General features: G+C 39.9%; 2 protein-coding genes across 3 annotated transcripts in view; one reads left to right on the plus strand and one right to left on the minus strand.

The window, feature by feature from the left end:
* MED12L (mediator complex subunit 12L) overlaps positions 1–23,925 on the plus strand; it is a 423,259-nt gene that overhangs the window by 218,415 nt on the left and 180,919 nt on the right. The window lies entirely within an intron of this gene.
* Positions 1–23,925, minus strand: part of P2RY14 (purinergic receptor P2Y14) — a 57,579-nt gene that overhangs the window by 28,954 nt on the left and 4,700 nt on the right. Inside the window, exon 2 of one of the 2 annotated variants that reach the window (XM_036350498.1) lies at positions 21,199–21,317. The exons of the other annotated variant lie outside the window; for it this stretch is intronic. Within the exon in view, the coding sequence (XP_036206391.1) occupies positions 21,199–21,245 (47 nt within the window). The 5' untranslated portion in view covers positions 21,246–21,317. The remainder of the gene's footprint in view (positions 1–21,198; positions 21,318–23,925) is intronic. 2 annotated transcript variants of the gene reach the window in all.

Here is a 23,925-nt window from a genome sequence, read left to right on the forward strand (position 1 = left end):
TGACGTGGTGCCTCCCGGACAAGGCTGTGTGAGTTAGGTGAAGCAGTACATGTGTAATGCACACAGAGTGTGGCACAAACCATAGAAGTGTTAGTAACTGCTTTTGACAATGGAATTGTATTCTGCTCCCACCCTGCCCCTTCCTAGGCATATCTTAGAAAAGATTTTGGCCTTTAATTCCGGGAGCATCCAGCGGTGTCCTGTAGCTGTGTCCTATAGCTGCATATCATTTAGAGGTTTTGCAAATAGGATCTGAACACTTGATGTCACTAGTAAGGTTTGCGGGACTTTGGGTAAAGAATGAGGAAGGAGATGGTATTGTACTAATATGCTTTTTATTTAAATGTTTAATGCGTCAGTTAATTCCTCAATTTTAAAGAGAGAATTGGATTAAAAAGAATGGGATTAAAAATGATCTAAGATCCATTCCTCCTTAAAATTTTCAGGCTTTTTTGGGCAGTTCTTGTATCTCTCTAAAGTGTTTGTGCAGGTGGGTTCAAGCATATGTTCTAAGACTGAATATGTGTATATTTTTTAGTTTTGTTTTGAGTGGCAGAGCAGTGGAACCCATTTTATTCTATTGAAATATTTAAAAAATAAACCCTAATGGCTAAACTAAGTAAAAGTGTACCTCTAAATGCAGATGGAAATGCAGAGAGCAGCAAGCCTACCTGCTCCGCCCCTACCTTGTTGCTCCCAAGATATGTGATCACTTGTGGCTCAGGAAGAGTTTAAAAATGGTGTTGATCTAGAAGACCTGTGCAGAATAAGCCTCTACTACAGTTGCAGCTGTGGGCTTCATAGATATTTTAGTAATTCAAAACCAAAGGAATTACATTTGTTTATTTTTGCTGATTTGTTGCGTTTGCCTGGGAAGACAAGAAATATTGCTAAGACCACTGTTAAAGAGTTTACTGCCTATGTTTTCTTTTAGGAGTTTTGTGGTTTCTGGTCTTATATTTCAATCTTAATCTGTATTGAATTAATTTTTGTATATGGTGTAGAAAGTGGTTAAGTTTCATTGTTTTTTGCATGTAGCTGCCCATTTTTCCCAGCACAAGCAATCTAAGTATCCATTGATAAATGGACAAAGATGTGATGAGATACACACACACACACACACACACACACACACATATATACACACATATACACACACTAGAGGCCCGATGCACGAAATTTGTGCAAGGGCCTTGGCCCTGGCCCCCACCCTCCCACCTCCGCAGCAGCCAGGAGCCTCTGCTGCCTCTGCCGTGGCCTCCGCCCGCTGTAGCTTTGTCCAGAAGGAAGGACATTCGGAAGGATGTCTGGTCTAATTAGCATATTATGCTTTTATTACTATAGATATTAATCAGCAATAGGAAAGAATGAAATCTTGCCATTTTGATAACATGATGGACCTAAAGAGTATTGTGCCAAATGAAATAACGTCAGACAGAGAAGGACAAACATCATATGATCTTATTTATATGTGAATCAAAAACAAAAAAACAAAAAACAAATGAACAAACAAAATAAGACAGAAACAGACTCATAGACATAGAGAACAAATTGGTGGTTTCAGAGGAAACAGGGGTAGGGGAAAGAGGGAAAAAGCTGAAGGGGAATAATAGATACAGATTTCCAGTTGTAAATCAGTAAGTCATGGGGATGCATTGTACAGCATAGATAATACAGTCAGTATCCTAATAACCTTGTATGGTGTCAGATGGTTACTAGACTTACCATGGTGATCACTTTGTTAGGTATATAAATGTTGAATAACTATGTTGTATGCCTGAAACTAATATAATATTGTGTATTAGCTATGTTTTAATTAAAAAATAAAAGTCTATCTGGAACAGCCAGAAAACAACCCAAATGAATTGACATTTAGAAGTTGATGGAGAACTAGGTTATAAGGAGAATCTTGCTAATTGGATATGGTCCCTTTCCCTTAGGAAATTACAATATAAGGACACACCATTTAATTCACACCTGGGCTTCCTTTCTGCTCAGAACTTCCTGGACCCTTCGTGGTCTGTTGGTGTGGGCCAGCAGGCCTGTGTGTCATGCCTGGACAAGAGGTAGGCGTTTCCCTCTTTACTCCAAGCACTCATCCCCCTCCTGGGACAAGGTGAGACACTTTCTGGGTCAGCTGTCTTTATAGGCTAGAGTTAAGAATGAGACAATCTCCATGAAAACTAGACTTTCTTGTGTCTTTATATTCTTTGCTGGACTTGATGTGTTCCCCTCTTGTGACTTAGTTGGAATACCAGTTATGCACTTCAGGCATTTCTGGGGTGGGCCTAGAATAGAGAGAGCCATCGGATCAGTCCAGTTATCCAGCCTGCATAGGTGCACATGGAGCTCAGTTAATGTAGCCACTGGAATGCTTGGCTCTTCTTTGAGTGACAGTGCTTTCCTGTTTTAAAGGTATTTGGTGTGTGCACATGTGCATTTTAGTGAAAAGAGTTAAGTGTTTTGATGAAGATATTTATTTCTCTTATTGATATATGTATTTATGTGTATATTAAATATATAATGCTGTACATTTATTATCAGTAATAAATCCAATAGATTTTCTTACCCCTAAACCACTCAGTAATGTTTGGGAATGGAATGATGTGGAACAAAAAGCTCACCTGTGGTGTTTACTTGTTTAGCTCCTTTGATTTGAGTTTGATTAATTCATGTGCCCTGGCACGGTGACCGCTGCTCTGGTGAGCACAGGCTCTGCAGTGCCGTTACTCTGGCTTTCCTTCCGAAGGAGCTGCTCCTTTTGAACTGTGGTACATTTTCTTCTCGCCTTTAGATTTGAGGAGGAGCTTTCTGATCTGAAGTTCATTGCCCCAGGAAATACTTTTGAAGGGGCTTCCTTTACCAAAGACTTAGGCAAAACACATGGCTAGGGTGAACTTACAATTTATTATTTAAATTTCTGAGCATGAAAGGAACATTCACTATAATTACACTAGGACTGCCGAGTGAACTGGATCTATCGTGGGATAGAGGTCACTCTAAGACCAGTACTTCGAATAGTTAGAATAGGAACTTCGAATATGAAAAGTCTTTTGAAGGCCCAGGACTTACCTAAACCTTAAAATGAGCCCCAGACAAACAGGCTGTACCTGTCTCTCTTGGTAGTGAATGCTGCTGTGATGTAGGATTGCTGTCTACTATTTTTTAAAAATATATTTTTATTGATTTCAGAGAGGAAGAGAGAGGGAGAGAGAGAGAGAGACATCAATGATGAGAAAGAATCATTGATTGGCTGCCTCCTGCACGCCCCCTACTGGGAATCGAGCCCACAACCCAGGCATGTGCCCTTGACTGGAATCAAACCCAGGACCCTTCAGTCCCCAGGCCCACACTCTATTCACTGAGCCAAACCAGCTAGGACATGCTGTCTACTATTTATTGAGCATCTAACATATGTAAATACTCAGTTCTAGTCTTTAGGAAGATTCTTTCTACCACCACTTAAAAGAGCTCATTGCTTTCCCAACCAAACATCCTGACTTACAGTTTAGCCCCAATGCTTTTTTTTTCCTCCCCTGCTTTGTTATTTTCTGTTCTTACTTCATTCTTTTATGATGTCCCTGACTGTGTTAATTCATTCTGTTCTCCCCCCCTTTGTAATCCCTACATGTTAATTATAAATTATTTAGACCCAAATCCCTTTTTTTGTTATGTGATAAATATTCCAGATCTGTAACCACTTTAAGGGGGAGCTTGGGCATTCTTAATTTCTTGGTCCAGAACAGCATTCAGCTCACTGCTGGGTCCTCACTGTATTAATGGGTGTGGCTGGGAGATCACTGTGCTGGGGGTAGCAGAGCATGAGTGCTCCAGGTGTAAAAAGAATGAGGCCCATTCAAATGAATGGACATGGTGTTTGGAAATGGTGAAAGCTTAAAACTGCTTGTGTAAGAGTCGATATTACGAGAACATACAATGAATTTATATTCACCTCTTATTTCCTTCTTAACCTAGCTCTGCTAACACCTCTGTAAAGCTGGTTTTTAATGACAGTTTACTTAAGTACAACTCCGTGTTGATGAGTGTTGTTCCTCCATGAACACTTTCCTGGGTGTGGAAGCATTAGGACCTAGTTTTAAAAAAATAATAAACTTCTTATTTGTGTAAAAGACTGTAATCACGTCCCAGTGTTAAGAATACCATTCCTGCTATAGTTATGCTAAGACAGCTACAAAAAACTCAGCATTTATCTTTATCCTAAGGGCATCACATCCATTATGCTGGCCTCTCGCTTTCCATCTCCCCAGACTGAGTTTGGGGTGAGGTTGTGTCTGGCCCATTTCCTTCTGTTTGGTGCAGGTCAAGCATTGTCTGGTGGCCCCTATGTGTTTAGTGACTGAATGACATTGGCTTTGATTCTTTTATTTTTTTAAAAAAAATGTGTTTTTATTTATTTTAGAGAGAGGGAGTGAGAAACATTGATTGGCTGCCTCCTGCACGCCCTCTACTGGAGATAGAGCCCAAAACCCGGGCATGTGCCCTGATTGGGAACCGAACTAGCGACCTCTTGGTGCATGGGATGACACCCAACCAACCGAGCCACACTGGCCAGGACTGGTTTTGATTCTTTTGATGAGAGCATCTTCAGAGGCTTGTTTTGTTTATGCAATTAATTCTCAAACAACAGGTGGGATTTTCAAAACTACATTATACTCTTCCTCACCCTCATTTGAAAATGCCTGTATATGAGAGAGATTAGGGAGGTGTGTTGCATGTATAAATGTTGGGGAGACCAGAAAATGATACAGGTAGTAGTGATGGTGGAGGTGTATTGGCAGCACTAAGTGGTAATTCACAGGTGCGTAATAGAGAAATTGCCATTCGTTTTCTTATGTCACTTCTATTAGGGCGGTTGGTTGCTTATATTAAGGACAAATGGCAAAATGCCCTATAAATTTTTGTCAGTGGTTCTCAAAATTTGGTTCCTGGACCCTGACTTGCAGTATCAGCTGACAACTTGCTAGAAATGCAAATTCTCAGGGATTGCCCTAGACAACCCATTCCCCCCCCCCCCCCACCTCACCCCCACCCCTCAGAAATGAAAGAAAGTCTGAGGATGGACCCCGGGGTACATGTTTTAACAAGCATGTTAAAGTTTGAGAATCAGTATTAAACTAACACTTGCAGTGGCTTTAAGCTGTAAAGATCTTTCCGAATTTGGTGAAAGCCAGAAAGCTAGAAAAATGTATAATCTTTTCATACAAGAGCTGGGGTTTGGGAACCCCCGAGTAAGTACTCTGATAAATGACACATTTTAACTTTCAGAATATATCCTATTAGAATTATTAAGTTCTAAGTCACATACCAGTGATTATTTTGAATTTCGATTATTCATTTTTAGTAGCAAGTGTAGCCTAGGCCTATGGAATTTTTGTGGGGAGCTTGCGCCCTGACATCTCTGCAGATACTAATCCTGGGCCCTGTATGAATGTCAGCATGGTGTGTGTGGGCGGTCCTAACACCTGCTCACTCAGCCACAGTGTTGACATGGTGGAGCTTTTGGTGGTCTCTGACCCAGCCAGGAGGATGGGAAAGGAATTCAGTGAGGATTGCTTTACATTAAACAACATAATTTTAAAAAAATTACTAAGGAATGCATGGGATAATTAGAAAACATAGGAAAGTGACAAGAAGAAAATGAAGGTCATTGTAAAATTTAGCGTTGTTATAGTAAGTTATTTTGTTGTAAGTGGTAAAATAGAGGTAAAAGAAGACTCACCTAATGACCTAACCACTAGAGGGGAGTTTGTGCCTCCTAGTTATGCACTACATTAATGCCTGACATTTATTGAGTTTTTCTAACATACCAGATACTGTTCTAAATTCCTTATTTATATTAACACATTAAAACCTGGTGCTAGTGTATGAGGTGGGTACTGTTAATATAGACCAATTAAATGAGATCACTGAGGCAGAGTGGTTAAGCATCTTGCCCAAGGTCACACAACTGGAAAGGATTTGAGGTGAGGCAGGGAGATGCCTTCAACTGGTACCCTTGCTGGTTCCCTAGGCTGAGAAGACAGCACTGCTGTGAGGTACTGTTGGCGGCGGTGGTGGTGGTGGTGGTGGAGGAGGAGGAGGAGGAGAGGAGACATGCGTCAACGTGTTGGATGAGGGATAAGGAGTAGGGCATTTCTGCACAGCTCACGTGGGTGTAGAGATGGATCAACAAGACAGCAGTGTGCACAGTTCCTATGCTTTTAGGATGTCCCGGGACCCGTTAGTGGCTTGACTTATCATTAACCTCATCTTAAAATATCTCCCATTCCTTTGTCATCAACATGTGGAACTGCTGAAAGAATACCTGCTGATTGGGACCTTCCTAGTTTGCCTTAAAACGATGACATCTGTTTAATTAAACCGGATAACGTTACATTTTCTGCTGCACAGTCACAGACAGCTGCAGCTGAGGAAGCTCACAAACGTGGCCTTCACGTTGCTGCTATCATGAGGACTGACAGCATTATTTTCTTTCATTGAACCTTTGAATAATATTTTTTTGCAAAGTTGCCTTGTATTTTAATCTTGAGTTTAATGCCAATTTGGGTCATAACTTTCCAAAATGCATGAGCTTTGCATATTTCCTCATTAATTTGATTTTCCTTAAAATTATTTCCCCGTACACTAAGTGGAAATTTTTTCTTTAATGTTATTTGAAAGGAAGCATCCAAGGCAAATTGATTTAATAAACTTAGTGAGTAAGGACTCATCTTTAGGGGATGAGTAATATAGAGGTTAAGAATATGAGTTACTGGGTTAGAATTCCTGGATTCAAACCCTGCTTCCCCCTCTTATCAGCTATTTGAGTCTGGCTAAAATACTTAATTCATCTGTTAATTGGGAATATCTGTGTATCCCATAGGGTTGTTGTAAAAATTTATTGAGATAATACAGTGGGGGCTTGACTTACGAGTTTAATTAGTTCTGAGACCGAGCTCATTAAGGAGCTCGTTAAGGAGCTCGTTAACTCAAATTACTCTGTCAACTCAATGCAAAAAATCGGAGGAGGGACAGCTGGTATCTCAAAAAGCTCATTAGGACACTCGTAAGTCAAGGCCCCACTGTACAAAGCACCAGTGATTGCCTAAGTGTAGGAAGCCCTCAATAATGTTAGTAAATATTCAATTCTGGAAAGGCAGATACATATAGGCAGACATGTATAGGCAGAGGTCAAGCTCTCTTACCACTGCTTGCAACCCCATATGTCTAGGTGACTTTGCCATGTCAGGTGCTAAAGTTCTACCTCTGCCTATAGAATAGTTGCACGCCACCCTGGCCAGTGTGGCTCAGTGATTGGAGTGTCAGCCTTCACACCAAAGGGTCATGGGTTCGATTCCTGGTCAAGAGCTCATACCTGTGTTGCAGGTCCAATCCCTGGCCCTGATTGGGGTACGTGCTGGAGGCAACCAGTCAATGTGCCTCAGATGAGTGGATTAGAAAACTGTGGTACATCTACACAATGGAATACTATGCTGCTGTAAAAAAAGAAGGAATTCTTACCATTTGCAACAGCATGGATGGAACTAGAGAGCATTATGCTAAGTGAAATAAGCCAGTCATTGAAAGAAAAATTCCACATGATCTCATTAATTTATGGATAATAAAGACCATTATAACCTGATGAACAAAAATAAAGAGGCAGAGAAGCGTCGAACAAACTGTCAAATTACAGCAGGAAGGCCAGGGAGGGTTGGAGGGTGGGAGGTAAGAGGTCAGCCAAAGGACTTGTATGCATGCATATAAGCATAACCAATGGACACAAGACACTGGGCAGGGGGGTGAGGGCATGTGCCATGGGGTAGGGGAGGCCAGGGGAAGGTCAATGGGGAAAAAATGAGACATATGTACTACTATTTGTAATACTTTAAACAATAAAATTAAAAAAAAAATCAATGTGCCTCTCTCACATCTATGTTTCCCTCTCTCCCTCTCTCTTTCTTCCTCCCTCCCATCCTCCCTCCCTTCCTTCTCTTCTCTCTAAAATCAATGGAAAAAATATCCTAGGGTGAGGATTAACAATAACAACAAAATGAATAGTTGCACGCCATCCCATTGAGGGAAAGAGTCATAATGTAACCATTTCCCTGTTAATGGATATTTGGATTATTTCATAATTTCCTCATCATTATAAATATCCTTCTATGTTCCCCTCAAAACTTTTTTTTAAACAAAGCAATTAAAAATGTACATATTTTTATTGATTTTAGAGAGAGAGGAAAGGAGACGGGGAGAGAGATAGAAACATCAATGACGAGAGAGAAACATCATCTATCAGCCACCTCCTGCACACCCCCTGCTGGGGTTCGAGCCAGCAACCCGATCATGTGTCCTGACCTGGAATCGAACCCATGACCTCCTGGTGCACCGGATGATGCTCAACTAACTGAGCCACACCTGCCGGGCACCCCTCAGTACTTTGAAGGTTGTGTTTTGAGGTTGGTCTTCCATACCACTGCTGTAACTGTTTCATTATTTTTCAACTTGTTGAGTGGGGTACCAGGAAGAGTTTGTGCTCACTTAACATAAAATTAAATAATTGTTGGCTATGCTGTCCTATAAACTAAAGCACTGAACTCTTTCATGAGGGCAGTAGGGGCGTTTTTTGTCAGATAAGAAAGAGGAAGGTGCTGGAGAGCTTTTATTGAAAACTCCTTGTGGCTGTTTTAAGTTTATTAACTAATAACCCTAAACTCATTAGTTGATTTATAATTATATAAAGTGCACATAACCCATTATGGAGAGTTTTTTCATTTATGTTTGATGGACTGACTTTTCCCCTGGAACTGTTCTTTCTCAGTTGCAGTTTTATTTGTGTATTTAAAAACTTAATCTCAGTTATAATCACTGTTGGGAAGCAGGAGTCTCCTATCTGGTCCTCCAGTCTCCATAGCTCTCTCTCCCCAACCCCCATAGTCATTTCTCCAGCCACTTGCAAGAGGGGCCTCCAAGAACACAAATTGTGCCTTTATTCAAACACACCCAGGGGCCGCGGAGTGAAAGAGAATCAAATCTGGGTTTGGGTCCTGGCCTGCAGGGCCTTCTGTGACCGGCCAGTTCTTGCCCAGTTTTCTGACTGCACCCCCTGTATTCTCTGCCTCGCCCTTTCTGATGCAGCTGTGTTGGCCTCTTGCTGCTGTTCCTCCAACATATCAAATTTTTCTTTCACTTAAAGTCGCAGAAGGTATTGGAGATGTTAAGTGAGGACTTACTGCAATTAGGTTTCCTTTGATACTGTGTTTCCAAGGCATTCAAAATCCTCTATTAAAATGAGAACATGAACTTATCCAAGTCAAAATGTAAACAAATTTGTGAAATATTTGAACCTTATCATGGAATGCATCTGGAAATCCCAAACATAGGAAAATTTTAGGCCCATATTCACAGTACTACTCAGTGGAAAGCAGTTTGTTGCTGATTGAATGAACTTAACATTAAACACAAGTTATCTAGACTGAAGACATTATTAAAATTATGTTTGCACAAAAGCACTTATTATATTAACTAGAGGCCTGATGCACAAAATTCATGCAAGGGACTCAGCCCTCGCAGCCCCGGCTTCATCCAGAAGGTCGTTCAGCTGTCCAGTCTAATTAGCATATTATGCTTTTATTATTCTAGATAGCATAATCCCCTTTTTTACTTCCACAGTAGTCTTAACTATAGGTCATGGGCAGGGGAAGGATGCTTCATGCTATTTTCCTGAAACATTCTTTTGTATTCTGGCCCTTAGAAGATTTTAAATAAATGAAGGAGTGAATGAGTAAGTGACATGAACAAATTCATGGAAAGGAATTCCAGCCATAGGAGAAAAGCTTTGAGACTTAGTGGCTTGGCACAGGATAAAATAAAGCATGAGGCAATTGGCTGCCTGGTAAGTAAGGAGAAAGTCAAGAGTCAGGATAAAAAAATGCTGCAGACATTATGTGAAGAAAAAGCTACCTTCTCCCAGGCGGAAGTGGTGTGCTCATGCCCCCCATCCCCTACCCCCTATGTCATAGAAGTCTGTAACTTTATAAAATCGCTCCTTACTTGAAATCAGTCTTATCTCTATGGTACTTTCAATGTGATTTGAAGTGGATTTTAGGGAAAGTTAGGATTTATATTTCTCAGCTAATATTGGTGAATTATACCAATACTGTAAAGTATATGAGAACTTATCTAAATCAATTATTGTCTGGGTAGCTCATTCTAGAGTGCATTTCTTACATGTTAGCATTTCTTACTTTCTTTTAAAGAAAAGTTTATTTTTGAGTAAACACCTTATGCTAATAGCACTTAAGTTAATATTCCTTATTTGGAAGTTTTGCCTCTTTTATTTATTTATTTTTTGACTGTGGAAGGACTACACATTTAGGAAGGCATAATAATAACGGCATGCTATTAAGGAAATGGGGATACTTGAAATACTTAATGAGAAAATGAATTAAATGCATAACCTAACCAAATTCAAGCAGCTAGACACAAAACCTTCTTTTCTCTTTAAAAAGAAATAATACCAGGCTTATGTGGTACTTTCTTTTCTATTTTACCTTAAATGTTAAGCAGCTATTGTTCATTATTTCCAAGACATGTTATCTTGTGAATCTGGGTAATCATTAAATATAGAGAGTGTGCAAACTACAAATGAATGCCTAAGTTCTTGTTCAGATGTAAATAGTTTTCCTATGGCAATTCCTCAGTTGTGTTGAAACTTAATCACTAGGGCCGAATAATGAGGAATGAACCCGCTACACCATGGGTTTGTTTGGCTCAGTGCTGTCAGGAAGCAGCTGTCATGTAGCTCTTCAGATAAGTGTCTTCATTTCTTAGAATGTAGATGGTTTTATCAATCGCATTGCTAAGTACTTACAAAATTCTCTGGGTCCCTAATTAACCTATTAATTTCTCCAAATCCCAATAAAATAGAAAAGAGTATTTTACTCTTCTGAATCTTGTATTTTCGTAGTAAAATCTCAAAGTAATAGCTTGAAATGCTCTATTTTAAGGTACACTAGATAATAGTCTTTATCTAAGTAGCAGGAATAATTCTCTTTATGTTTTGAGTTGATATGTTTTCCAGAACAAATAGTAATTAACATTTTTAAAGTTATGTAAAGCCTGTAAAATAATGCAAATGTTTTAAGATACAGAAAATATATCCCCTGAGAGTAATATTTGCAATACATATTACTTATTTTAAAGTTGGTTTTCAATAGAGCTGCTATAAATCACTGACTTTTTATGAAACCTAATATTCATTAAGGAAAATTCAGTTTACACTAATGACATAGTGGTTGTTCTAATGTATATTCAAACAAGAAGAAAATGATTGTGAGCAAACTATGTTCTATTTTGTGTGCTGGGTGAATCTGCTCTTTGTACAAAAATAAAACCTTTGGATTATCCCTGCCCTAGCCAGAAGCTTGTCATAAGGCAGGGCCATAGCATTTGCTCTAGATGGATACTTTTGGGTTCCATAGTATCTGTTGTAAATGGATACTTTTGGATTGCTCCATTGGGTCATATTCATGACTTCATTCCTGTTAGGTTTGTTAAACAGGATGTTACTCAATTTTAATAAATGGACAAAAACTGTGAACAAACAATTTAAAAAAGAAGATATTTAACCAAGTAATGCATGAAAAGGTGCTCAGCATCATTAGTTAACAGGGAAATGCAGATTAAAATGACAAGATTAAAATCACACCCACTAGAATGGCAAATAAGACAAAAAAATACCCCCAAAACTGACAATGCTAATGGTTGACAAGAAAATAGAACAATTAATACTTTCATACATTTTTTATTGGATTGTAAAGTAATAAATCTACTTTGGAAAATGGTTTGGTAGCTTCTTAATAAGGTTAAACACATTGCTTGCGACCTTATGAGCTAGTAATTTAGATCCTAGGTGTCACTTGGGGAAAATGAAAGCATATATCCACAAAAAGACTTGTACTGGAATGCTCATAGCCAAGTTATTCATAATAGACCCAAATGTTTATCAACAGATTAAAAGGAGTAAACAAATGGTGTATACTTAATTGTGGTATACTTATAGAATACCACTGTGATCAAGAGGAATGATATGTGTCAACAATATCGATAAATCTCAAAACATTATGTTGAGCAAAAGAAGTCAGACACAAAAGGGGTACATACTGTGTGATTCTATCTAAATGCAGTTCTATAGGTTAAATTACGCTCTTATGACAATCCAGAATGTGGACACCTGCAACACAAGGGTACTTTTGTGATGAAAATACTACATTAATTGGTACTACATGGTACTACATATTACTAATATCATAGTATCTGCACACAGCTGACAGCATAGACTTAACGTAGCAAATCCATATTCAGACAGATGGCCTCTCCTGCACGTCTGACTATCCACACTCCACCCAAAGGATATTATGAGCTAGAATGGCAAATAATTGTTGTCAAAACTAATTGAATTTACATTTACAAACTATTTACTTTTTGATGTATGTAGTTTATACCCCAACCTAAGTGGGGGAAACATCAAAAGTGTAAAACTTGCCTTGGAGCAATAAGAATGTTGAGCAGACATGAAGCAGATTGTAAACTGCATGTAAATGGTGTAGGAGGTTGGAAAGACGCCAGGGAGTATGCACTGCATGAAAAAGGGAGGTCAAACAGGAAAGAGTGTGTTTTGAATATGAAATTAATAAACGTTCCCAGAGATTGAGTATTGGAGGGAAAATATTTCCAATAGAGTTAAGTTCAAGGGGTTAGGAAAATAATAAGAGAAAACATGCTTTGGGGCAAGAAATATGTTAGTTGAAGTTGTTTCCTATACAGTATATCACTTCCCATCCCTCTGTTACTGTATCATTTTCTTCTTTCTAGACTCTGCCTAACTCAGCGGTTCTCAACCTGTGGGTCGCGACCCCTTTGGGATCACCTAAGACGATCGGAAAACACATATATAATTACATATTGTTTTTGTGATTAATCACTATGCTTTAACTTTGTTCAATTTGTAACAATGAAATTGGGGGTCACCACAACATGTATTAAAGGGTCGCGGCATTAGGAAGGTTGAGAACCACTGGCCTAACTCTATTCCTTTTTTCTGTCTACTAGAGGCTCTGGCAGAATTCTTTCTTTTTCCTAAGCTCTAATTTTAACTCCATAGTGTAGCATTTATTTCTCTCAGATTATATCCTATCTGTGAAGTGTATATCTTCCCAGAAAGTGTTTCCTGGTGGGGAGGTAGCTTCACCTTCATTGCCCCAACTAAAAGCTGAGTCCACAATCAAATGCTGGTTAATATCCTTTGGGTGGAGTGTGGATAGTGAGACGTGCAGGAGAGGCCATCTGGTTGAATATGGATTTGCTACGTTAAGTCTATGCTGTCAGCTGTGTGCAGATACTATGATAAATATTACATTAGTTCTACTTAGGTAGATATTTTTATTCTGATTTTACAGCTGAGCAGGCAGATGCTAAGCAGCAAGCTGGAATTTGAATATATCTTTTTGGGTTTTGCTATTCTTACAGTCAACAAAACACTGTACTCTGTTACTGAGACATGAGAGGATGATGATGAGGACATTGGTAAACATTGATTGTACTCTTATACCACATGCATATTAAATCATTTAATTTCCATGTTAAGTAATTTCCATGAGGGAGATGAGCCACAGAGTCATTAACTTACTAAGGTCATCACACAGTGAGTGGTATGGAGTCAAGATTTGAAACCACATAGTCTGATTCAAAAATGGATGCCCTGGAGGCTAAAAATGGCAGCAGAGTAAGTGGATGCTATACAGACATGCTCCTAGGACCAAACTGGAGTTACAACTAAAAAAAGAAAAAAAAATGCACAATTAACTGAAGACTAGCTGGAGAGAACCCTGATAAACAAGGATGGAAAGTAGGGACCATATAGAAACTGATAGGAAGGGCAGAGGCATGAAAGTATAGGCCTGGCTCCCACAGATAGCAGATGAAGTCCCGGAGAGCTATCTCAGCTGTGAGGAGCTGCCACTGAGAATTCTGAGGTTTAATCACCAAGCTGGGTCCCCACTCCTCACCCCTAATCCCCCACCAGGGAGTACTAGAACTGAGAAAGGTGCCCACATAAGATCAGGCTGTGACAAGCAACAGGGTTGCTGTCTGCACCAGAGAGATAGTTGGAAATACAGGCGCCCTCTTAAAGGGTCAATGCACAAATTTTTTTTTTTTTTTTTTTTTTTTTTTTTTTTTTTAATTGCTTAAAGTATTACAAAGGGTATTACATATGTGTCCATTTTATCCCCCCGCCCTAGACAGTCCCCTAGACTCCCCTATCCCCCCATGTCTTATGTCCACTGGTTATGCTTCTATGCATGCATACAAGTCCTTTAGTTGATCTCTTACCCCGCTACCTCCTGCCCCGCAACCCTCCCCGGCCTTCCTGCTGCAGTTTGACAATCTGTTTGAGGCAGCTCTGCCTCTGTATCTATTATTGTTCAAAAGTTTATAATGGTCTCTATTATCCATGAATGAGTGAGATCATGTGGTATTTTTCCTTCATTGACTGGCTTATTTCACTTAGCATAATGCTCTCCAGTTCCATCCATGACGTTGCAAATGGTAAGAGTTCCTTCCTTTTTAGAGCAGCATAGTATTCCATCGTGTAGATGTACCACAGTTTTCTAATCCATTCATCTACTGATGGGCACTTAGGCTGTTTCCAGATCTTAGCTATGGTGAATTGTGCTGCTATGAACATAGGGGTGCATATATCATTTCTGATTGGTGTTTCTGGTTTCTTGGGATATATTCCTAGAAGTGGGATCACAGGGTCAAATGGGAGTTCCATTTTCAGTTTTTTAAGGAAACTCCATACTGTCTTCCATAGTGGCTGCACCAGTCTGCATTCCCACCAGCAGTGCACAAGTGTTCCTTTTTCTCCACATCCTCTCCAGCACTTGTCGTTTGTTGATTTGTTGATGATAGCCAGTCTGACAGGTGTGAGATGGTACCTCATTGTTGTTTTGATTTGCATCTCTCGGATGATTAGTGACTTTGAGCATGTTTTCATATGTCTCTTGGCTTTCTGAATGTCCTCTTTTGAAAGGTGTCTATTTAGGTCCTTTGCCCATTTTTTGATTGGATTGTTTATCTTCCTTTTGTTAAGTTGTATGAGTTCCCTATAAATTTTGGAGATTAGGCCCTTATCGGATATGACATTGGCAAATATGTTTTCCCACACAGTGGGTTTTCTCGTTGTTTTGTTGATGGTTTCTTTTGCTGTGCAGAAGCTTTTTATTTTGATGTAGTCCCATTTGTTCATTTTCTCTTTAGTTTCAAGTGCCCTAGGAGCTGTATCAGTGAAGAAATTGCTTCGGCATATGTCTGAGATTTTGTTGCCTTTGGATTCTTCTAAAATTTTTATGGTTTCCTGTCGTACGTTTAAGTCCTTTATCCATTTTGAGTTTATTTTTGTGTATGGTGTAAGTTGGTGGTCTAGTTTCATTTTCTTGCATATATCTGTCCAATTTTCCCAGCACCATTTATTGAAGAGACTATCTTGGCTCCATTGTATGTTCTTGCCTCCTTTGTCAAATATTAATTGAGCATATTGGTTCGGGCCGATTTCTGGGCTCTCTATTCTATTCCATTGATCTCTATGCCTATTCTTGTGCCAGTACCAGGCAGTTTTGAGAACAGTGGCTTTGTAATACATCTTGATATCTGGTATTGAGATCCCCCCTACTTTGGTCTTTTTCAGGATTGCTGCAGCTATTCGAGGTCTTTTTTTATTCCAAATGAATTTTTGGAGAGTTCGTTCTAGATCTCTGAAGTATGCCGTTGGTATTTTAATGGGAAGTGCGTTGAATTTATAGATTGCTTTGGGTAGTATGGACATTTTAATGATGTTGATTCTACCAATCCATGAACACGGTATGTTCTTCCATCTGTTTATGTCTTCCTCTATATCTTTTTTCAACGTCCTGTAGTTTTCTGAGTAGAGGTCTTTTACCTCTTTAGTTAAGTTTATTCCTAGGTAGCTTAATTTTTTTGGTGCGATGGTAAACGGGATTGTTTTTATAATCTCTCTTTCTGAAAGTTCACTATTGGTGTATAGAAATGCCTCGGATTTCTTGGGGTTAATTTTGTATCCTGCTACATTGCCAAATTCATGTATTAAGTCCAGTAGCTTTTTGATGGAGTCTCTAGGGTTTTGTATGTATAATATCATGTCGTCTGCAAATAAGGACAGTTTTACTTCCTCTTTTCCAATTTGGATGCCTTTTATTTCTTCTTCTTGCCGAATTGCAATGGCTAACACTTCCAGTACTATGTTGAACAGGAGTGGTGAGAGGGGGCATCCCTGTCTTGTTCCTGTTCTTAGGGGAAATGGTGTTAGTTTTTGTCCATTGAGTATGATGTTGGCTGTGGGCCTGTCATATTGCACAAATTTTTGAGTGCAGCCAATCAACTTGAGCTTGGCAGAGAGGGGTGGGAGTGGATCAGAGTAAACTGGAGCTATGTGAGCAGAATGCATGGTTGGGGGCTCTGGGGTTAAAGCTCTTGAAGTCAGACAACCTGGTTTCCTGTGCTGAGTTATTCTCTCATGCTGCAGAAGTCATCTTTCTCAGGCAGACCTTTGCAATCCAAGCAGTTTTCACCTGGGGGGAAGAGGGTTGACCCAGCCTTTGGAAAAGCTCTTACCACATGGTGGAGAGTTGCTGAGGTCCTTTAAGAGGCTGAGAATAACAATTAGCTTCCAGGCAGAAACACTTGTCCCACCCTGTTGGAAACCTCTTGCCACACCTGAGGATGATTGCCTGAGGGCTACTCAAGACTGAATCCAATCAGACTGCAGGCAGAGGCAGTCTCTGGAGGCTTTGAGTCTTTGCCTGATCTAATTAGTCAGAAAGAGTGTTTGACACTGTCCTGAACTAGAGACTGGGAGGTGTAACGGATCTACCTAATGAATAGTCACAAACCCAAACAGGCAGTCAAAATGAGGAGATAATGAAACAACTCCCAAAGGAAAGAACAAGAAAATTCTCCAGAAGAGATCAATTAAATGGAGATAAGAAATTTATCAGATATAGAGTTCATAATAATGATGGTAAATATGCTCAACAGCATGAGACAAGATATAGTAACCCTGAAAAAGAACAGTTGGAAATAAAGAATGAATGGGACTAATAAAGAACACATTGGAAGGAATACACAGCAGATTAGGGGAAGCTGAGGATTGGATCAGTGAATTAGAAGATGGGGTAGAAAAAAATCAATCAGAGAACCAAAAAGAAAAAATAATTATAAAACAGGAGGACAGCTTCAGGGAGCTGTGGGACAACATGCAACATAACAATATTTGCATACTAGGTGTTCCCGAAGTAGAAGAAAGGGAGGAAGGGATAGAGAATGTGTTTGAAGAATAGCAGAATACTTCCCTACCCTGGTGAAGGAAAAAGTCACACAAGTCAGAAGGCACAGAAAGTTCCAACAAAGAACCCAAACAGGCCCATGCCAAGACACATAATATTTAAAATGCCAAAAATTAAAGAGAGAATCTTAAAGGCAGTAGGAGACAAGCAATTTGTTACCTACAAAAGAGCTCCCATAAGGCTGTCAGCTGATTTCTCATCAGAGATTGTATAAACCAGATGGGAATGGCATGAAGTACTCAAGGTAATAGAAAGCAAGAATCTAAAACCAAGATTACTATATCCAACAAGCCTATCATTCAAAATACAGTGTGAAATAAAGCTCTTTATGAGCTTCCCAGGCAAAAAATGCCTAAAGAAGTTTATCACTACCAAGCCAGCATTGCAAGAAATGCTGAAGGAACTGCTGCAATGAGAAGAAGAAATAGAGAAACCTAGGAATACAGAATTAAAATGACAACAAATTAGTATCCTATATAATAAAAGCCTAAAAGCTAAGTGTCCGGTTGTTCCATCGTCTGTTCAACCAATCAAAGCGCAATATGCTACTGATATGCTAAGTCTGCTCAACCACTCGCTATGACCACCAGGGGGCCAACAGTCGACTAGTCGACCAGTTGCTATGACTGGTAGGTCAGACGCTCCCACTGGTAGGTTAGCTTGCTGCTAGAGTCCGGCTGATCGGAACTGAGCAAGACGGGCTGGACACACCCTGGATCCCTCCCGCAGCCCCTCCCTGGCTGGCCAACCTCCTGCGTCCCTCTCTAGCCACAATTGTGCACCAGTGGGGTCCCGTGGCCTGGCCTGTGCCCTCTTGCAATCTGGGCTGAGGGACCTCCCCCGCCCTGCCCCTGAGTGTATGGTTTTGTGCACTAGGCCTCTAGCCTATCAATAATAACCTTAAATGTAAATGGATTAAATGTTCCAATTAAAAGACACAGGGTAGCTGTATAGATACAAAAACATGACCCAACTATATGCTGTCTCCAAGAGACCCACCTCAGAACAAAAGACTCACACAGGATGACAGTGAAGGGATGGCAAAAAAATTTCCATGCACATGGAAAAGAAAAAAAGTTGGGATAGCAATACTCATATCTGACAAAACAGACTTCAAAATGAACGCCATTATCAGAGACAACAATGATCATGACATAATACTAAAGCAATCGATCCAACAAGAGGACATAATCCTGGTAAACATATATGCACTCAATTTAGGAGCACCTCAATATATAAAACTTCTAGAGGACTTTAAAGGAGTGATTGACAACAATCCTATCTAATAATAGACAAACATGGTAATTGACTGTACCTTCACTATGCCTCACATTGGCTAATCAGTGAGATATGCAAATAAACCCAGCCAAGATGGCGGCCGGCAGCCACGCAGTTGAAGTGAGCAGGAGGCTTGCTTGCTCCAGTCATGGAGGAAGCCAAGGTTCCCCGCCTGCTGCGGCCCGGCTCTGAGCTCCGAAAGCAGCAAAGTTTCAATTATAGAAGCTAAACAAACCCCAGATACCTGCTTTCAGCAGGCCGTGGCCTCAGAGCTGGAGCGAGCAGGAGCCTGGCTCTCAGCTCCAGTGACAGGAACAAAGTTTCAATTATAGAAGGTAAAGAAATCCGAGAATTTTAAAAAAAGAAAGAAAAAAAGGAGAGGCCGGGAGCTTCATCGCTGGCCAGTCCCTCACCCAGATTGGCCAGGCACCCCAGTGGGGACCCCCACCCTAAAGGGGGTGTGGCCAGCCTGAAAACAGCCATCAGCCCCTCATCCAGGCTGGCCAGGCACCCCAGTGGGACCCCCACCCTGATCTGGGACACCCTTCAGGGCAAACCAGCCAGCCCCCACCCATCACCAGGCCTTTATCCTATATAGTAAAAGGGTAATATGCAAACTGACCCTAACAGCAGTAAGACTGGGAATGACTGGTCACTATGACACACACTGACCACCAGGGGGCAGACGCTCAATGCAGGAGCTGCCCTCTGGTGGTCAGGGCACTCTCACAGAGGGAAGCTCTGCTCAGCCACAAGCCAGGCTGATGGCTGCCAGTACAGCAGTGGTGGTGGGAACCTCTCCTGCCTCCTCAGCAGTGCTAAGGATGTCCAACTGCAGCTTAGGTCTGCTCCCTGCTGGCAAGTGGACATCCCCTGAGGGCTGCCGGGCTGCCAGAGGAATGTCTCATTGCCAGCTTAGGCCCAATCCCCCGGGGAGCAGGCCTAAGTCAGCAGGTGGTCATCCCCCGAGGGGTCCCAGACTGCAAGAGGGCACAGGTCTGGCTGAGGGACCCCCTCCTCACCCCCGAGTGCACACATTTTTGTGCACCGGGCCTCTAGTACAGTCATAATAGGGGATTTTAACATCCTGCTGACTTCATTGGATAGATCTTCCAGACAAAAACTTAACAGGGAAAAAGTGGCTGTAAAGGACACACTGGATCAGATGGATTTAATCAACATTTATAGAACATTTCACCCCAGAACTACAGAATATACATTCTTTTCACTTGCATTGGGTCATTCACAATGATAGATCACATGTTAGGACACAAGACAAGTCTCTACAAGTTCAAGAAGATTCAAATCATATCAATCATCTTCTCAGATCACAGTGGAATTTTAACTACAGTCAAAACACCGCAAAACGTTCAAACACATGGAGGCTTAATAGCATGTTATTAAATCATGAATGGGTTACCAATGAGACCAAGAAAGAAATAAAAAATTTCCTGGAAACAAATGAAGATGAACACACAACAACCTAAAATGACAATGAAAACACAACAATCCAAACCCTATGGGACACAGAAAATGCAGTCCTTAAAGGGAAGCTCATAGCACTATAGGCCTACTTCAAAATTTAATCATAAACTATTTAACCCTACCACTTGAAGAATTAGAAAGAGAACAGAAAGAAAATCCCAGAGTAAATAGAAGGAAGGAAATAACAAAGGTTAGAGCAGAAATAAATCACACAGAGACTAAAAATACAATTAAAAAAATCAATGACATCATAAGCTGGTTCTTTGAAAGGATAAACAAGATTGATGAACCATTAGCTATAGTCATCAGGAAACAGAGAGGACCCAATGAAATAAAATCAGAAATGAAGGTGGAGAAGTAACCACTGACATTATGGAAATACAAAGAATTAAAAAAAAATACTTTGAACAACTATATGCCAACAAGCTGAACAATTTGGATGAAATGGACAAATTCCTAGAAAAATACGATCTCCCAAAACTCAATCAGAAAGAATCAGAAAAAGGGGAATAGGCTAATAACAACTGATGAAATAGAAGCAATAATCAAAAAAGATCCCAGCAAACAAAAGCTGGTGTCTGGATGGCTTCACAAGGGAGTTTTACCAACCATTCAAGGAAGAACTAATACCTATATTCCTCAAGCTGTTCAAAAAAATTCAAGAGGAAAGAACATTCCAAGCTCTTTTTATGAGGCCAGCATTATCCATATTCCAAAACTAGATAAAGGCAATGCAAAGAAAGAGAATTGCAGGCCAATATCCCTGATGGACATAGATGATGATATCCTAAACAAATTATTAGCAAAAGGGATCCAGCAATATATTAAAAAAATCACACACCATGACCAAGTGGTATTTATTCCAGGGATGCAAGACTGGTACAATATTTACAAATCAATAAACGTGATACATCACAAAAACAACTTGAAAGACAAAAATCACATGATCATATCAATCGATGCAGAAAAAGCAGTCGACAAAATTCAACACCCATTTTTGATAAAAACTCACAGCAAAGTGGGAATAGAGGGGGCATATTTCAGCACGATAAAGGCCATGTACAGGCTGTCCTCGGGTTACGTCGCACTCCACATACGTCATTTCATGGTTATGTTGCCATCTCCCATTTACTGTATTTATAAAAAAAAAAGCTCTGTCATTTCGACGTCTGTACATATGTGCTTTATATTTTTTATTATTTATTTACCACAATGAAGGTCAGGAATTGTTTCCTTTTAATTTTTTTTCCTTTCTGTTTCATTTCATTACTGCTGTGTATGCTCCTTGTGAGTGACGTAGGTGGTTTCCGACTTACGGCAAAAATCGTGTTACATTGTACCATAGGAACGGATTCCTGAAGTAACCTGAGGACCTACTGTATGACAAACCTTTACAGTGAATATCATACTCAATGGGCAAATACTAAAACCATATCCCCTAAGAACAGGAAGAAGTCAGAGTTGTAAGCTTTCACCATTCATATTTAACATAGTACTGGATGTTCTACCCACAGCAATCAGACAAATAGAATAATCAAAAGGCATCCAAAGTAAAAAGGAGGAAGTAAAACTCTCCACAGGTGACATGATATTGTACATAGAAAACCCTAAAAACTCCACCAAAAAACTACTAGATTTAATTACTGAATTTGGCAATGTAGCAAAATACAAAATCAACACCCAAAAATTGATGGCATTTTTACACACCAATAATAAATTCTCAGAAAGAGAAACTAAATAAACAATCCCATTTACCATTGTAACAAAAAAAAAAAAATTTAAGATAGTTAGGAATAATCTTAACCAAAGAAGACTTGTACTTGGAAAACTACCGGATGTTGAAAAAAGAGAAGATATAAACAAGTGTAAGAATATACCATGTTCATGGATTGCTAGAATTAACATCATCAAAATGTCCACACTTTCCAAAGCAATCTACAGATTCAATGTAATTCCCATTAAAATACCAACAGCATATTTCACATTTCTAGAATAAACACACTAAAAATTTCTATGGAACCAAAAAAGATCCCAAATAGCCTTAGCAATCTTGAGAAAGAAGAATATACAGTTGGAGGGATCACAATAACGTATATAGTTATACTACAAAGCCCCCGTAATCAAAACAGCCTGGTACTGGCACAAGAACAGGCATTTAGATCAATGGAACTGAACAGAGATCTCAGAAATTAACCCAAGCGATTATGCTCAATATTTGACAAAGGAGGCAAGAACATACAATGGAGTAAAGGCAGTCTCTTCAATAAATGGCGTTGGGAAAATATGATAGATACATGCAAAAAGATAAAACTAGATCACTAATTTTCACCATATACAAGAATAAACTCAAAATGGATAAAAGACTTAAATGTAAGTCGGGAAACCATAAAAATCCTATAAGAAACCATAGGCAGCAACATATCTGACATCTCTCCTAGCAATATGTTTACCAATACATCTCCCAGGGCAGTAGTTGGCAAATTGCGGCTCGCTAGCCACATGCAGCTCTTTGGCCCCTCGAGTGTGGCTCTTCCACAAAATACCACGTGGGGTGCGCATGTACAGGGCGATTGAAACTTCGTGGCCCATGCGCAGAAGTTGGTATTTTGTGGAAGAGCCACACTCAAGGGGCCAAAGAGCCACATGTGGCTCGCGAGCCACAGTTTGCCCACCACTGTCCTAGGGCAAAGGAAACTAAGGAGAAAATAAGCACATGTGACTACATCGAAATAAAAGCTTCTGCACAGCAAAAGAAACCATCAAGAAAATGAAAAAGAAACCCACTGTATGGGAGGATATACTTGGCAATGATGCATCTGATAAAGGGTTAATATCCAAAATATATAGGGAACTCATACAACTTAACAAAAGACAAACAATCCAATTAAAAAATGGACAAAAGTCTAAATAGACACTTCTCCAAGGGGATATACAGATGGCCAAGAGAAATATAAAAAAATCCACAAATTCACTGATCATCAGAGAGATGTAAATTAAAACAGCAATGTGGTATCACCTCACACCTGCCAGACTGTCTCCCATCAACAAATCAACAAGTGACAAGTGCTGGCGAGGGTGTAGATAAAAGGGAACCCTACTACACTGCTGGTGGGAATGCAGACTGGTGTAGCCATTATTGAAAACAGTATGGAATTTCCTCAGAAAATTAAATTTGGAAATGCCATTTGATCCAGTGATTCCACTTCTGGAATATATCCTAAGAAACCTAAAACACCAATCAGAAAGAATGTATGCACCCTTATGTTCATAGCAGCACAATTTACAATGGCTAAGTACCCATCAGTAGATGAGTGCTGCAGTAAATAAAAATGATCTCTTACTCTTTGAGTCAGCATGGACGGACCTGGAGAGTGTGTGATGCTACTAAGTGAAATAAGCCAGTCAGAGAAAGACAAGTATCACATAATCTCACTCATATGTGGAATGTAATGATCAAAACAAACCTATGAACAAAATAGATCCGAGACATAGAAGCATAGAACAGAATGGGGAGTCTCAGAGGGAAGGCTAGGAAGGATTGGTGGGTGGGAAATGATGGGGTTAGTGGGGGAAGTAAGGGAACATATGTAATACTTTCAACAACAAATATTTTTTTAAAAAGAATTCATGCCCTTTGTTCTTTGTTACGATGCTATATTACTTGGCCCTGTACATTACTAGTAAGGTTCGATTGTTAGTCTTAGTGATATCATGGCCTAAACCTTTTATTAGGTGGGAT

This window comes from Myotis myotis, unplaced genomic scaffold (genome assembly GCF_014108235.1).
Source record: "Myotis myotis isolate mMyoMyo1 unplaced genomic scaffold, mMyoMyo1.p scaffold_m19_p_2, whole genome shotgun sequence".
Lineage (NCBI taxonomy): Eukaryota > Metazoa > Chordata > Mammalia > Chiroptera > Vespertilionidae > Myotis > Myotis myotis.